Genomic DNA, 17,955 nt, shown 5'->3' with positions numbered 1-17,955 from the left:
GCCAGTGCGGCTTATCCCCCTGCTGTCTGGAGAAGCGCAGGTGGCCGCACAACAACTGCCAGTCCTGAACCTCCTGGTCTACGAAGACCTTAAGCACGCCATCCTCCAGCGGGTCGGCCGGAGCCCCGAGCAGCACCGCCAGCGCTTCAGATCACTGGACCTCGGGGAGAGTGGCCGACCCTTCGTGATGGCGCAACAGCTCCGGGACGCCTGCCGCAGATGGCTGATGGCCGATGACAGCAGCGTCGAGGAAGTCGTCGACAAGGTGGTGCTGGAGCAGTTCGTGGCGCGGCTGCCAAAGAAGACTGCTCAGTGGGTCCAGTGCCACCGCCCGGCGTCGCTGAAACAGGCCATCCAACTGGCGGAAGACCAGATGGTGGCGTGCCCTGGGGTCGGCGAACCCTTGCTGTCGGTCTCTCTCTGTCTCCCTTCCCCTGTGTTTTCTCCCTCTAAACCTGTCCCCCTTCCCAGGTCCAGGGGGAATCTCCCTCCACGAGCCCCACCCCGCGAGAGGGGTGGCCTGGGGACGGAGCCGGTGGCGGCCCCGAGGGCCCCGCCCAAGGGGGCGGGGCCGACTGGCATCAGCGCGTCCACAGCTCCCGTTCCTCCGTTCCCCCCCCGTCAATTCCTTGACCCGCTTCCTGCCACTGGAGCGGCGGGGAGGCCTGGGCCGGTCTGTTGGCGTTGCGGGGACCCAGGGCATTTTATTAATCGGTGTCCAGTGATGGAAGTAGGGACACTGATCCGGGTCCCGGACGCCCCACAGGCTGCCCCCGATCAAGCTGGCCTGTACCAAATACCTGTGAGTATGAGGGGGGGTACGTATCCGGCTTTGGTGGATTCAGGATGTAACCAAACCTCAATACATCAAAGCCTGATTCAGCCCGGGGCATTGGATAAGAGCCGCGTGGTTAGGGTACGGTGCGTGCACGGGGATGTGGTAACCTACCCCTTAGTGTCGGTGTCTATCCAATTTCAGGGACAAAAGCATAGAGTGGAGGTGGCCGTTAGCCCGCACCTCAGACATCCGCTGATTTTGGGAACCAATTGGCCAGGGTTTTGGGCATTAGTGGGGCACTTATGTGCGGATGTCTCTTGGAGAACGGAAGAGCGGGGAAGGGGGGCGGTCGCGCATGTAGGAGAGGCTGAACCGGGACCAATGGGAACTGAGACAGGGGAACGGAGTGCTGCTGTGAGGAAAAACCTCACAGGGTGCGATGATTTTCCCCTGGAACAGTCCCAGGATGAAACGCTCAAAAATGCCTTTGATCAGGTCCGTTCCATCGACGGGCAGCCTCTCCAACCGGCTCGACCGCTCTCTTATCCTTATTTTGCGATTTTAAAAGACAGGTTGTATCGAGTGACCCAAGACACTCAGTCAGAACAGGATACAACGCAGTTGTTAGTACCAAAAAGCCGTCGGGAAATGCTTTTCCAGGCGGCTCATTGTAATCCGATGGCAGGACATTTGGGACAAACGGCAACACTTAATCGTCTAATGACCCGGTTTTTTTGGCCGGGCATTCACGAGAACGTGCGCAGGTGGTGTGCGTCGTGTCGTGAATGTCAACTGGTAAATCCACCGGCCACCCCAAAAGCACCATTGTGCCCGCTTCCTCTTATGGAGGTCCCCTTCGAACGAATTGGGATGGACCTCATCGGGCCATTAGAACGATCTGCACGTGGGCATCGCTTTGCATTAGTCTTAGTAGATTATGCAACACGGTACCCAGAGGCAGTGGCGCTCCGCAGCATTTCCGCGAAAAGTGTGGCGGACGCCCTGTTTCATCTAATCTCCCGGGTGGGAATCCCGAAAGAGATTCTCACTGATCAAGGCACGGCGTTTATGTCACGGACTCTCCGCGAACTTTACGAATTGTTGGGCATTAAATCGGTCTGCACCAGCGTCTACCACCCACAAACGGATGGTCTGGTCGAACGATTTAATCGCACCTTGAAAACCATGATTCGAAAGTTCGTACACGAAGACGCCAAAAATTGGGACAAATGGCTGGAACCCCTTTTATTTGCCGTGCGAGAGGTCCCCCAAGCCTCCACGGGGTTTTCCCCTTTCGAGCTTCTCTACGGACGTCAGCCCCGTGGGGTGCTTGACGTTCTGAGGGAAACTTGGGAGGACGGACCGTCGAGCAGTAAGAACGAAATTCAGCATGTCCTGGACCTGAGAACAAAACTCCACACTTTGGGGCGGCTCTCTATGGAGAATTTGTTGCAGGCGCAGGGCAAGCAAAGCCGGTTATATAACAGGGGAACCAGATTACGCGAATTTGCACCGGGAGAGAAAGTACTGGTATTGCTCCCAACTTCTAGTTCCAAATTACTCGCCAAGTGGCAAGGACCCTTTGAGGTCACACGGCGAGTTGGGGATCTCAATTATGAAGTGGTGCGAACAGACAGGAGTGGGGCACGTCAAGTTTACCACCTCAATCTCCTTAAAAAATGGAGTGAGGCGGAGTCAGTGATGTTGGCCAGGGTGGTGAGTGGAGAGGAAGATCTCGGGCCGGAAGTGAACACGAAAAACCCATCTCTCGCTCTGGCCCCGGCAGGAGATCACCTCTCGCCCTCCCAGCTCACTGACGTGGCCAAATTACACGCGGAATTTGCGGATGTGTTCTCGCCCCTGCCTGGTCGCACAGACCTCATTCAGCACCACATTGAGACCGAGCCGGGTGTGGTGGTGCGCAGCCGGCCGTATCGTTTACCTGAACACAAAAAAAAGGTAGTTCAGACTGAATTAGAGGCGATGCTGGATATGGGAGTAATAGAGGAATCCAACAGTGACTGGGCGAGCCCGATAGTTTTGGTGCCTAAAGCGGACGGCTCGGTCCGGTTCTGCGTGGATTATCGCAAGGTGAATGCTGTGTCGAAATTCGACGCCTATCCAATGCCACGGGTCGACGAATTGCTTGATCGGCTAGGTGCTGCTCGATTTTATTCGACACTGGATTTAACGAAAGGATATTGGCAGATCCCCTTAACGCCTATATCCAAAGAAAAGACAGCTTTCACAACGCCGTTTGGATTATACCAATTTGTTACGCTTCCTTTCGGCTTGTTCGGGGCTCCGGCTACCTTTCAGCGACTCATGGACCGAATACTCCGACCGCACGCTGCGTATGCCGCTGCTTACTTGGATGATATTATCATCTATAGTAATGACTGGCAGCGTCATATGCAGCATCTACGGGCAGTTCTGAGATCGTTGAGAGGAGCCGGACTCACGGCCAATCCAAAAAAGTGTGCGGTTGGGCGTGTGGAAGTCCGGTATCTGGGTTTCCACTTGGGTCACGGGCAGGTGCGTCCCCAAATTGATAAGACCGCAGCAGTTGCAACCTGTCCGAGGCCCAAGACCAAAAAGGAGGTGAGGCAGTTCCTGGGGCTGGCGGGATATTATAGAAGGTTTGTACCTAAGTATTCGGACCTCACCAGCCCGCTGACTGACCTCACTAAAAAGGAAGCCCCAGATCCGGTCCAGTGGACGGAGCAGTGCCAGCAGGCTTTCACCCGGATAAAGGCTGCTCTGTGTGGCGGGCCGCTCCTGCACTCTCCTGACTTTTCTCTTCCCTTTTTATTGCAGACCGACGCGTCGGGCAGGGGGCTTGGAGCGGTCCTGTCCCAGGAGATAGAGGGTGAGGAACGGCCGGTGCTGTACATCAGTCGTAAGCTCTCGAAGAGAGAGACTATGTACAGCACCATAGAAAAGGAATGTTTGGCGATAAGGTGGGCAGTCCTCACTCTCCGATATTATCTCCTGGGGCGGGAATTCACTCTCTGTTCGGACCACGCGCCCCTGCAGTGGCTCCACCGCATGAAGGATACCAACGCGCGGATCACCCGGTGGTATCTAGCATTACAACCCTTTAAATTCAAGGTGGTCCACAGGCCGGGGGCGCGGATGGCAGTAGCAGACTTCCTCTCCAGGAATGGGGGGGGGGGCTGCGGGCCGGAGGGCTCCCCGGCCTGAGTCGGGCGGTGGGGGTATGTGGCGAGGGGGGCGTGGTTTAGCGAAGTCTGCAGCGGGAGAGAGAGAAAGGAGACGAGCGGTGCGTAAGTAGGTCAAGTGCAAACGACAAACACCTGTGTCTCGTTTCAGTAATTGGCGTGGAGGGACCGGATAAAAGCCACCAGGAAACGGGGAGCTGGGCAGAAAGACTGGGAGCTCGGGACTCGAGGAGACTGTGGCTGGAGCCGAGAGGACATTGATTTATTGTTGGAATTACGAAGTGATTGGAAGTGCCAGGAGCGCTTCACGCTTATGTTTTATTTTGTTGGTGCAGGAGCACATTTAAATAAAAACACGAGTCCCAGTTTACGCCGACCCTGTCTTCTTCCTTTCCCCCCCCCCGTAACCCGCGTTACATATACATTATTTAAATAAATTAGCTTTCCATTGATGTATGGTTTGTTAGGATAGGACAATATTTGGCCGAGATACAACTATTTGAAAATCTGGAATCTGAGGGTGCAAAAAAAAAAAATATATATATATATATATATATATATATATATATATATATGTGTGTGTGTGTGTGTGTGTATATAAATGTATATATGTATATATATATTTATATTTATTATTTAATATATATATATATATATTAGTGCTGTCAATCGATTAAAATTGTAATTACCTGTTTAGTTTCTATAGTTACTAACTGACTGAGTACTCAGTTCAAGTGTTGCTTGTTTAGTTCTTGTTTGGTTGTTCTATTTAAGCCCTCAGTCTCTGCTTAGTCGGGGTTCTGGTATTGAAGGACTAATAGTAGTGTAAAAGTATTTCTCCTGCGAGCTACTGTGTTTATGTTGGTGAATTTAAATAAAGTACCTTGGATCTTTGCATCATCTTTGTTGAGCGCCTATCTCTGCATTACATCTGCGACATCAAGGTTGGGTGAATCCTTATACATATATTCAAACTCAAACAGTCGTTGAGTTACCTGAATGAGTAAATTTTTAAAATATGTAGTTTTTCTTAAAATACTGTATTCAGTAGGTCTGACATTTAGAAATGGCTGGCATTTGGAGTATTTTTCTCAGCAATGGATTACAAACTTGTGGCGTAATTTGCAATAAGCTAAACAAAACACCAGCTGTTACACCTGATGTCTTCGTCCACACACAAGCTGAAGGAAAAGGAACAGATACCTGCTTAACTGCTATGTCATGATGGACTTGAAATTAAGGTATCTGACTAATAAAATGATCCAGTTACCAGTAATGACTCAGAAACCATGAGGAGAATACAAACACATAACGTGCATCACAGAAACCTGGCTCTAATTCAGTGTGGTTTAGCTGGACATTTTATGCAGACAGAATCGAAAGAACGTAGGTGGTCTTAGCTATTTTGTAAATAACAAATTGTGCATTCTCAAGACATATTACTGTCAATCCAGACTGGTGGCCTGAACATAAAGCTGCTGAGTCCTTGTTAAAAACTAATGACATAGTATTTTTACAGATAGTACACCTCATTTGTGCTAAGATTTTCAAAAGCTATGGACAGTCACGGAGCCCAACAATAACGTCAGCAGATATGAGTACCCGGCAGTATAGCAACCTGGCGACCTCCAGTGATAAAATCACTGAACAGGGTTGAACATATTTATGTCTTTTATATGATAGTATCAAGGAAGGATGAAACTTCATTGCTTTGCCGCCTCATCTCTCATATTAACTTGTCATTCAGCCGCTGTCTGCTTACACCAGTAGTGTGAGCAAGCACATCATAAGAAGGCTTTGCAGGGCCGTTAGGAGGAAACACTTTATGCTATACAGGATATTGTGGAACTCAGTCACTGTACTACACACTGTTAACTTTCACACAATGACTGTGAATTGTTGCTACAACAACAAACCAAAATAACAAAGGACACCAAGGTCCCAAAGTCATTTCAACACTTCTGCCAGCTCAATGTTTCTGGCCCCTCACTTTCCACACTACCTTGCACTTGCATATACTGTACCTTTCATTGGATTTTCCCGTTTTGTACTTAAATTTATCTTTTGGGGGCCAAACATTTTAAGAAATTAATGTAATGTAAATATTTTCTAATATTCTACAGCTATGCCTCAAAATCAACATATGAAATTAACGAACATGTCTTAAGTGTAGAGTTCAGACAACATAAGTAAAAATGAAAAAAAATGACAAAGATTTGTTTTCAAATAGCACACTTTGAAGTCAACAAGAAATGGTATTTGCGACTCAGTTTTCTGTCTGTAATGTGCATTATAAAAAGAAAAAAATTATAAAAATGCTAGCACAATTAGTTCACTGTAAATGACCTTACCATTTACAACGGAAGTCCATATTAAATTTAATTTGAAAAACTAAATAAACAATGTTTTACTCTTAAAAAAAAAATTATAGATAAAACATATTCAACAAGAGATGTGTGTGTGTGTGTGTGTGTATATATATATATATATATATATATATATATATATATATATATATATATATTTTTTTTTTTTTTTTTTTTTTTTTCTTCATTTTATGCCATTACCAGGCATTCTGTGATGCACAATTTCTTTAAAGTGCCACTATTATGGATTTTTGAAAATGACTTTCATGCAGTGTGTAACACAGCTCTAAGTGAATGAAAACATCCTGCAAAGTTTTAAATCTGAAAGTGGACCGTGTATAAAGTTATTGTCTCTCAAAAGAAAGTCGACTCTGAAACGAGTCTTTTAAAAAAAGGATTCCCAAGCCGTTTCATGTTGACGTCAACGTGAAACATTAGCATATTGCCCTCCCACTTGTTGGTCATTTCGTGTTGGTCTAAATGAAAATGCAAATTCATTCTTTGCCACTAGGTGCCGCTTTTGGAGCGGTAAAATAGCAGTTTTCCCGGTAATGCTGTACACAAAGCAGCACTGCTCTCACAAACGCTGCTTTATCAGGCAAGATGAAATGAAAATGAGACCCATCGGACCAATCACCGCAGATTAGCATCACGCAAAGGAGGGGTTTGGAAAAATTAATTGTTGAGCGAATCGTTTGGAGTCATTGAGCAAGTAAGGTAAAAATAAATGCATATTATAAGACAATGAAAGCAATGCATGCATGTCAACCTGTTATTGGGGACTCCCAAAACCAAAATATGAACCTTTCATTACTCACAATAGGGGCACTTTAAATTTAAATATAAATAAAATACATTGAAATACCTTACCTAAATCGCATATTTTCTGCATAAAAAAAAGAATTCTAATAAAACCAGAAATCTGTATTTAGAAACTAAATCGGGTTCATTTTGATTTCATCTTCGCTTTAAGGATATAAATGCTTGTCATGGGTTTTTCATCATGTTGCTGCAACTGCAACACCATGGGTTATTTCACATGGCCATGGATGCCCAGTGGATGCTGACACTTGTCCACACAAGCTGAATTAAAAGGCCAACTGGCCAAGCATAAATGCTTAATTCATCTCCAAACTAACAGCCCACATTAAAACCTCATAGGAGACAAAATATTGACCAAAAAGGTCACGATGACCCATGATTTATTCCAAAAAAATTGACCAAAAAACATCTGACAAATGGTTTCTTATTCAGCTGCTGTCTTCCAGAGTCTGATCTGAGACAGATGCCCTGGCATAGGCTCTAGTCGTGTGGAGCAGCCCGTGTGCCTCCACAGCCAGCTCTATGTGCAGGGGAAGCAGAGCACAATGTAAAAGGAGAGGAGGGGCAGGAAGGAAGGAAATCCTGCTCACGCTGACACAAAAGCTGAAGGAACTCACTGGCCAGAGCCCCTCGTAGCCCCCTGTGCACTCACAAACATAACACACAAGACTGCACACCAACGTAACGGGACACGGATGGCTGCAAGTGTAAAGCTCATTGTAAAACATGTATGAAGTTCACTTTATATTCATTTTGTTACCGTGGTGGGACCAGAGGGACTAAAACCATTTGCTTCCCAGAAGCAAAACGATGCAATAAAACAATTTTTGGATGATGAGAGTTGAGAGAAAATCCCAGAGGGCCATAAACAAAATCACCTTTTTTTCAACCAATGTAGATTTAACTGCAAGCAAATGATGGAGGGCTTTCATAGGTGATAAGACGCTTCCAGCTCCATCAAACAACTGCAGGACCCCAACAACAGGAAGGTCACAATTCCTCACCACCAGCAACAACTTCCTTTTTTCTGAAGCACCATCATGTAAATTCAGACTGAATGCCGAACCTCACCTCTAAATTCCCTCAGGGGCACAAAAAGACTCCGTTCTCTTCCATGAATTGGACTGTCACTAGAATAGAAAAATGGCTGACACATTTTGCGCTCACGCTGTGCATTTGGAATGAGGCGACCTGCCCTGAGCCTCGGGGAGCTAGTTCAGCATACTGCTTAAAAACAGCTCAGGATAAGATAAAGGAAGTCCTCTGCTGGTTATAACGTCTGTCTGTGGTGCATGAGAACTTCTATGACCTTACAGTTGAAAAAGAAAGTCTAACTCATTAGTAAGATTGGAATCTTAATGATTCTCCATGTAGCAAGGGGAAAATGCAACTCTTTGTAAAAAAAAAAGTATTGGGACATAATTGATGGAACATATGCAGGAGGTGAAGGCTGTAAAGATTGGCAAGAGACAGGGATAGAAAGCATGTTAAAGTGAGAAAGAAAGCAATGCTAGCTTCTGATTTTCTGACAAAAGGCAAAGGAAACAGTGATGGCTGAGTCAACCATATCCGCACTCAATTATTCTCTTATTATTTCTCCAGGGCTTCAAACCCAACATGTAGGGAGTAATTTGTGTGCCTTTATTGTAGATCCAAAACAGATAGTTTTGCAAACAATTACTACTTTTCTTTTGGTTGAGTTCCAAAAGCCTAGTTAATGTCTCAAATACTTAAATAAGGATTAAGTGTTTTATCCACTTATATCCCTTATCTTTTTGCCACCTTAATAAATTAAAGTCATTCAAGTGGAAACAGACCAATATAAAAAGCATCTTTCATTCATCAGTGATTGATGACCACACCCTTTGAGCTTAGTTTTTGTTTTCTTAATTTGCTTAAGTAAACCTTAAGTAAAACACATTGATGTGTTTGCAAAACGTTTTGCAAGCAAAACACATTTTCAAAAAACAAAACGTTTTGAGACTTAAAAGTATAAGGATTTTTTTAATGAGCAAAAGGTTTTGAGGCTCAAACAAAAGTGTCAAAAAGAAACAAAATTTTCAGATCAAAACAAAAAAACAGTCAAACAAACAAAGTTTTGAGAGCAAAAGCTTGAGACTAAAACAAGTCATACAAAGATTCAAACAAAAAACAGTCAAAAACAAACTGAGTACTGAGGGCATAACATTTTGACACTCAAAAGAAAAGTTCAGCTAATGGCGGTTTTGTTCGCATCGTGCACAAAAAAATACAAAATTAAAAATTAAAAAACTCAAACATGAACCCATAACCCAGGTTTTAGTGAGAACAATCAACCTAAATTTCCTCATCTCAACAGAGTCATATACAAGATTGTTTTTCCAATGTTTAAATAAATTTGTAGGTTGGTCTTCACCCATTTGCATTCTAGTTCTGCTAAATATGTTTGCCAGTGAGAAATGGGTGAAGAGGGCATGATGATCAGGCCCCCATGTTTCCAGAACAACAGATGGATAAACCAGGATGCCAAGAGGAAGAAGTTGAGGATGGAAAGCTGTGACCCCAAGGGATGGGGTTGCAGGGTTCACTGCCTGGCTGGGAAAAGATATAACCCCCCCACCCCCGATCAGTGCTGGTCACCAACAAATCAACAGGCCTCAGACTGACTGTACATAAACAGAACAAGAGAAAAAGGACAACAGAGCAATTTAAGCATACCAATGGATTGTATAAAAAAGAATCAAGAATCAAATGCATGAGAACACAAGATTATTAGGCTATATATGAAAAAAAAAATTAAGATAGTGTAAATAGTAAAATAAAGCACCTTCTGAGTGATTGAATGCATATCAAATGTGTTTTACAGGCCATTTATACTTGGTCACATGCACTTTTATTTCTCAGACCAGGAAAAGACTAATTGTAAATACTCAAATAGGCATTGGTTTACTTATTTAAGCCAGCCCTGTGTTTTATTTATTTTTTTGTGGGTAAGCTGCTGCTATTTTTGTTCTAATTAGTCAAACAGTAGGAATCTTACATTGTCAAGTACCTTTGAAAACTGTATCACATCATCTTCAAACATTTCTTGGTCTAAATAGACCAAGAAATGTCTAAGGGGACTTTTAAAACTCGTGTTTACCCCAAAAGCAAAATAAAAGTAATTGCAATTTGTGGTGCAAAATCCTTTTTTTTAATATTAAGCATTAAAAAGTACATTGGGTGGTCAATTCCTCCAAACCCACAGAGTATTGCGAAAGAAAAATGCTGCAGAGGGACCACTTAATCCAGAGCTAAGACTCCAGAGAACACATTATGCTGTTTTTCTACTGAAGTAGGACATGAAAGCTTTCCCACGTTTGCTCCTGTTGGATTCACTCTACAAGTCCTGATGAACACTCCTGCTGGTCAGTTGTACTTCTCATTTTCTCGAGTTACCCATATCATAAGCTCAAGGGCATACATAGTAAAAGAGCATAGAAATCTCCGCAGTGAGGCACTTGTTACAGAGGTCCGTCATTCTTAGCCTCCAGTTAACAAATATAAACATGATTATCTGAAACCTCCCACTATCAGATCTATATCAAGCTGTTACGTAAGGTATTCTAGGGATATCTCAGAAAATATATTTTAAGAGACTTCCTCCGTCTCATGTGAATTGCCAGACACTGTTCTTGGCTCATCTGATAGCCAGACACAACTGCGTAGCCTGCCAAGTAACTGTCAGTTAGTGCAGCTGGTATTTTACACTAAATACCAACTCAACAGCAACTTTTAAGAACAATTCTTCTCCAAGAACAAACTAACCAACCGTGAGTGGGCTAAACTGATCCGATGTAGCCAACTCTCCCCTGGATTCAAACAAGGCAACTTATCCACCATTGTTTCCTAATTTCTTCTAACCTCTCCGGAATTCCTCCACCAGGAAATGTACTTTACAACAGAGGGCAAAGAGCCCGGGCTCTCACGTCACAGTCCCTCTCCTGGCAATACCTCCAGGCCGGTTCCACTGGGGAGCCATATTGTCTGGAAGTGACCCCCTTCATCTAATTCTCACAAACACAAAATGCCCTCTGTTCAGCATGGCACTGGTCCTCTGGGCCCTCCAGGCCATGAAACACCACCCTCCAACAGGCATTGTCCTCTACCATGGCCAATTGTTATCATCTAACTTCAATTCTGCACAGGCTTCCTTTAGCCCCCCAAACACTGCCCATTTTTTTGGTCTAGACATTGAGGAATTCTGGTTGAGGCACGTGGGCATTACTGCGCAAGATGATCAGTTGAAAGCAATCAGTCAAAGACCTGCAGTGGCACCCGTGGAGGCTTTGATCCTTGAGAGCATATTCTTGGGTGATATTTCCCAGTGACTTGGACTGATAAAGTTGCCTCCTTGACCTCCTAATCACACTCGGGTGTACAACGGCATGCTTTCATCATCAAAAGAAGGACTTTTTCACCTCTGTTAGAATGAAATCGTGTTTAGTGCTGGCAATAAAACAAACTGAAATGTTTAGCTGTAACGGCAAACCAATTGGGAATAATCTAAGTAAACTGGCACTGTTAAATCGAGGTGTCTAAGGTTGCAAATGAGCTCAAAAACGGGCCAATTAAAACAGGGCATGCAGCGGTTCTCTGAACATTTAGACTATTTTCCAAAGTCACTGAAAATACTGAATACAATGGGGGGGGGGCCTTCTTTTAGTGCAATGGATGATTGACAGATGAGTAACTACATCCAAATGTGGTCAGAGTGATCTGGCCTGGTTTATAAAATAGTCATCATCATATTCCGTAGGTCTGCCTCCCAGATATGATCTCCACAGGCTAATGATTTATTTAATTGGATCAAAATGGTCTGAACATTGTGATTTCATTTTGTTTGAATCATTTTTGGTAACCACTTGTGATACTGTCTCCAGGTGGGGAATGTGAGCTTGTGCATGAAGAGTGGGAAACATGGGTCATTGCTACATATCAATCACAGCATGCTCTCTTTGATCTCTTCAACTTTAATCTAGCTTCAAACTTTAAACATTAATAAGGGGTTAGCCACTAATTTCCTACTTTAAATAATCTTTTGCTTATGTGCCTGAAAAATTCTGCATTACACAAACAAAACAAAAAAAACAGTTCCTTTCCTTCCAGTCTTCAATTCCCCTATCGAACCAAAGGGCTTATGGTTTTCCGTTCCTCCAGTAGAGGAAGAAATGATAGTTGGTACAGGCCCACAGTGTGCCAGTCTGAGGTTTTCACTTTCAGTCCACCTGCTTTGCCTCAGTTCTTGGCTCAGACTCAAAAGCATTTACCTATTCTGCTCACTGAGCCGGAGCAAATCGTGGACAGATGCATTCCTGCTAGAGACATCCAGTATGGAGATTATAATCATGCATAATGTTTAGATAATTTTCCTGTTTAAGATCAAATCTTTCAATTTTATTGTAATTTTCATCTGCAAGTTTCAGTGCTGGATATTTCAGCTGAGATATGGAGACTTCTACTCAAGTCTTTGACTTCTGAGATGTTTCTCCTGAGAAAAAAAAAAGACCCCAATCCAATCTTGAGTTTAAATTTCAGAAAGAGTTCTTAATAATGTATCCGATTTGCCAAGATACCTGCAATCAAAACTCAGAGAAGTCAGTGCTGTCCACATATGTGTTGATTTTAGGAGAAACATCTGAGGCGAAACTGATAAACTACATAAAAATAAGCTTGAGTTTGTCTCCTGAGCTATAAAACCTCTGAGCAATGAACTTTTTCTCTGTGAATCCAAACACTGACTGCATTCTTAGGGTCAACAGGAACCGGAGAGAAGCGCTCCAATGCAGAAAAAAACAAGAAGCACACGTTAAATATGAGAAATCACTCTGCTTTTTCTTCTTAGATAGAGCTACAAACCAGCGGGATTGACAGGCATGGCACGGTCTGGGTTTTGAGGTTCACCACAAGACCTCTGATGCTGCTCATTCACTCCAAGCATACTAAACAGACGCGTCAAGTGCAGCCCAATTTCTGCAATGAGCAACACTACAACAAAATAGCACGCGCCCATTGAGGATGTAAATTATTTCTAAGCGAAAATTGGACCACTGGTCCAAATGAATGACTAAAAAGCAAATATTTTTGCAAATAAGCATTCATATGTTTAATAAGGGAATTAACTGTTTCAGCGATTAAAAAAAATCACATTGCGCCAAAAAGACGCTACATGACGGAGTAACTATAGCAATAAGGTTAGTTCTTTGTTTAAAAAGTCTTTTAGATAACTGGCGTTTAGCAAACTATGGTAGTTAAAGTTGTATCACCACAATTTGCACATTTGTTTCCATTAATGAAATAATCGGTCTACTGTAACTGCACACAGTTAAACTTTCATCACACGGTTCAGCAAGAACTCACGGACTCTTCTAGACTCTCACGAGCCCAGGAACGCAAAGATGATATGCGCGCTTACAGTAGCACGCGTTTATTTCATTATAACCGCAGCGTTCTTGTCGGGTGTCCGAAAAGATGGGCGCTGTTTCCTTATCTACATTCAAGAAAATATTAAATTATCCCATGAAACAATTACTCAAGTCGCACTTACCGAGAGAAACTCCAGTGTCCCAACATAATCCCGTTCGGTCTTCAAAAGTTCGTTCAAAACACAAACTCGCAAACGGAGCTGTTTTTCTAAATCTTTCCCGCTTTCGGCTCTGTGTTCGGCTTTGCTCTCCTCAGTCATTTCGAGGGTCTTCTTCAGAGTCTTCAAAGTTGCAAGATGAGAAGTTTAAACGAATTTACGCCGGCTGGAGGCTTGAAACATGATGAAAAAGAAGCGGACAAATTCACCACAACAAATGAATGCAATTTAAAAACAATCTAAGAATCAGCTGCATTCAGAAGCAGCATCAAAGTTCAGCACTACTCTACACGCCTGAGAAAAGCGTAGTAATGGCTTTTGGACATCAATCAAAAACTTTGCTCCATGTGACTCCCAAGACCTTCATCCTAAATCCAGCCTCCCTCCAGCATGAAAAGGACAGGAAATAAATGGCTGGGAATTCATGCCAGCACAGTGGGGAAATGTTGATGACATTGGGGGTAATTACAATGCAAGCCTCTCCCAGACTCCTAGATTAGTTACATTACTTTGAAAAGCTGAATGGCATTAAAGAGAAGAGTTATATTAGTTAATGATATGGGGGGAAAGTTTTAAAATTCTCCCAGAGATTTAGTTTTTTTTTTCATCTGAAATACTAAAGTGAGAAACTCTTTATAGTTTTAAACAAATTAGCTAAAAATATTTTTATATTGAGTTCTTTTTTTCAGTACAAAATTAAAAGAAATGGAGCTTATACAGCTGTTCAGTTCTTTTTACCTTAACATAAGCCATTAAAGTGTCTTGCATGCCTCAGTGAATCCATCTCCCACTTTCGCTGAAATCATTAAAGCGTTAGAAAGAGTGAAAAAGAAAAAAATCTTTTTGAGCATCATCAGACCTTACACAATATGTTCCCATTTGGGAAGACTAAAATTTAGCCTACACTGGGAAAATAATTTACAGTGGTGATTATTGTGGTGTGTAGAAACTTTAAAAAAAAAAAATCATGTTTAATTCAATGTTCTACTTGCTGTTTCTTTGTAATTATGAAATTTACTTGCAACTTCTGAGTGAAAAAAATTTCTACACCATTTATTTCACTGTAGTTAAACCTATAAGAAACAACTAATCCCATGATTTTCTTGTTATTTAATGCAAGAAAACAACACAAAATCTAAACAACGGTTATATATGACTTGGTTATAATTACCATTCAAATATTATTTAATATTGCCATAACAACATACATTAATTTATACCACTCAAAACTTGATATGGGTTAAATCAAGTAGAAATATCTCTTTAAATTAACAACTGCAGGTTATCAATTTTTGCAGTGTGATTGTGCTGCCGATATACGCATATAACATGCATTATTCTAATGAGTTTCCCTGCCAAACATTTGTATTTCTCATAGCTGTGCCCTTTCTGCTCAGGATGATATTTGACTCTCAAGCAAGGAGGTCTCTGAAATGTGGCCTGTGCCCTGTATTCTCAGCACCAGTCTGCTTACTTCCCTCTGCGGACTGAATGTTTGCCCAGTGCAGTGTCTGCCAAATTGAAATAGCTCAATAAAATTTGATCAGCCGAGCCAAATATTTAATATCACCCAGTTATTGACTCGCTGAGCACAGTATCCTCTGGAGGAGCTCAGCTGTGGTAAAATCAGAGGCCATCTACTAGCTTGGGTTAAAATGTTATGATGTGAACAGAGACATGTTTAGTTTATGAAGACATGGGATACAGCAGCATCAGACCTGAGTGAGTGAGAGGATGTGATACTGCTTTATTGCTAGCAGACACTGCCCTCTAGTGTTAGACCCTTACATCTAAAAGACATGGACTTGTAGCCTATGTCTAGCTCTCTCTCTGTGTCTGTCTATATATATATATACACACAATATATACACACACTTTATAACTTTATATTTAAAGTTATAACTATAACAGCGGGACTCTGTTGCCTCCCCCGAGCCTATTCAGACCCCGTAAATCATGTGGTGAGTTTCTTGAGGGATAATTGAGAATGAATGAGGGAAAGTCACGTGAGAGGAGGCAATAGGTGTGTTCGAATTGAAGCGGCGCTGCGCAGAATGATCAGTGTATGACATCAAAGTACCGCGAGAGCGATTCGAAAGCATAAGGATCCATCGGCTCTCTAATCGCTCTGGCAGTACTTTGATGTCATACACTGATCATTCTGCGCTGCGCCGCTTTAATTCGACTTCATGCAGCGCCGCACAGACCTATCGCCCAGAGTTGCCGCTTACAGTCAGGGGCGGAATTGAAAACATGAAGTCTGACTATTTCTGCTCCTGGTAGTGATACTCTTATCACAGATGAAGTGAATAACATGCAATATTTGTCAAATGCAGGGACGTTTCAGAAATGTTTTCATGAGCAACAGAAACATTTTTTATATACTGCTTAATACAGGGCCATCTGTTCAAGAATAAAGTTCAACATAAACATATACTATTTAAATACCAATAAAGTGGGAGTATATTTGCCTTTATCAGTGTTTTCTTATTTTTATTAAATGTGACTCAATATAACTCAATATACCCAATATAACTCAATATAACGACTATACAGTAAAAAAGCCTTTTCTGTTCTAAAAACAGATTTGTGAGCAGTATATTTTTTTAATGCAAAAATTATACAAAGGTTTGTACAAGCATACACAACTCTCAACAAGTACAAAAACAAATAAACTTTCATAAGAATATGTAAAGTGAAACAATTCATGCCAGGGGAAAAATTACAACAATTTAAAGTAAAAAAAAAAAAAAAGCTTCATAGGTCTTTCTTGCTTTTTTGTTCTTAATTTGATCTAATGCAGTACCATATTTTTTTATCTCTTTTATTCAAAGTTTGGCTTAGCTTTAGTCCATTAGTCCATTTTTTTTCACATGAATGTTATATTTTCCAAAAAAAGTTTTGTGAGCAGTATTTATTTATTTTTATTGCAAGACAAAAATAAAACCTCACAAAACAACACTGCATTTACATACAATAACAAAGGAGAAAACAACAAAAATGATTTATTATTCTTATTGTTATCAATGTGTTTAAGAGATTTAACAATAAGCAACATCTCTGCAAGAAAGACATCAAATAAAAAAAAATTAACAACAAGATTGATAGCATGGTCACTACCAGAAAAAATACAAAAATATGTCTTTCAATTAAAATTTTAAATCATATGTTATAAAAGAAGATAAATAACAACTTAAGTTCTGCCAAAGAGATTTAACCTGATTGCAATAATAAAATAAATGGAGTAAAGTTTCTTCCTCAACTTTGCAGAATACACATAAATTAGAGAGATCAAAAAAAGAAGCAATTTGGGAGTTTGTTGAATAAACATTATGCAAAATCTTAAAATGTACCTCTCTGATTTTATTAGAGATGCAGAATTTTTCAGGGAGTAACCATGCCCTCTTCCAGTTAATGCTGTCAAAAAAATTGGTCCAGAAAAATTTACATCTAGGGGATGTATATACTGAATAATGTAACATTTGCTTTATATATCTACTGTTACATTTTTTATCAAGAAAACAAACTCCATCCAATAAAAGTTTGGGCATAATCGTTTTCTTCTCATTAAAACATAAGTATGTTTTAAATAAATGCACAAAACATGGAGACAAACTTTTGATGACAGAACTGAAAGATCTAGCTGGCAGAGGAAAACTATACAAAGTCATAAATTCTTCACACTCCAGAATAGTACCATCATCTTTAAATAAATCCAAAACGAAGACAATACCTCTGGCATACCACTTGACAATAAAAAGAGACTTTCCACGGATTAAAATACTTGAGTTATTCCAAAGAATTTATTTGTGGGGAGAAAAGTTGTGCACATAACACAATTTCCAAGCAAGTAAAGCTTGTTGGTGAAAATTAGAGAGAGAAATTGGCCATTTAGAAGGGGTGAAATTGCATTTTAAGAAAATCTAGACCACCTAATCTATGAAATATAGTATTGGGGATATAGTACCAATTTGAATTATTACTACAGAGACATTTTTTTAATCAACTAATTCTAAATGAACTAACTAATTCTTTGAAATCCAAAACTTCCAAGCCACCCTCAGAACGCCTGTTAGACAGAACAGATTTCCTAATTTTATGGCATCTATTCTTCCAAATAAAATTCAGTAACATTGATTTGTGAGCAGTATTGGATTTGAAGATGTTAGAAACACACGTCATTGTTGTCATGTGGTAAATTTGGCC

The 17,955-nt window shown here is 41.5% G+C and overlaps 1 protein-coding gene across 1 annotated transcript in view; it reads right to left on the bottom strand.

Moving 5' to 3' along the window:
- Nucleotides 1-14,076, bottom strand: part of LOC306863468 (phosphatidylinositol 3,4,5-trisphosphate-dependent Rac exchanger 2 protein-like) — a 155,383-nt gene extending 141,307 nt beyond the window's left edge. The window contains exon 1 of the mRNA XM_079406809.1: nt 13,714-14,076. Within this exon, the coding sequence (XP_079262935.1) occupies nt 13,714-13,851 (138 nt within the window). The 5' untranslated portion in view covers nt 13,852-14,076. The remainder of the gene's footprint in view (nt 1-13,713) is intronic.
- Between the last annotated feature and the right edge of the window lie 3,879 nt (nt 14,077-17,955).

The sequence above is a fragment of the Barbus barbus genome (assembly GCF_936440315.1).
Source record: "Barbus barbus genome assembly, chromosome: 44".
Lineage (NCBI taxonomy): Eukaryota > Metazoa > Chordata > Actinopteri > Cypriniformes > Cyprinidae > Barbus > Barbus barbus.
The sequence above is the reverse complement of the archived record's forward strand: the minus strand, read 5'-3'. Positions and strand labels throughout refer to the sequence as shown.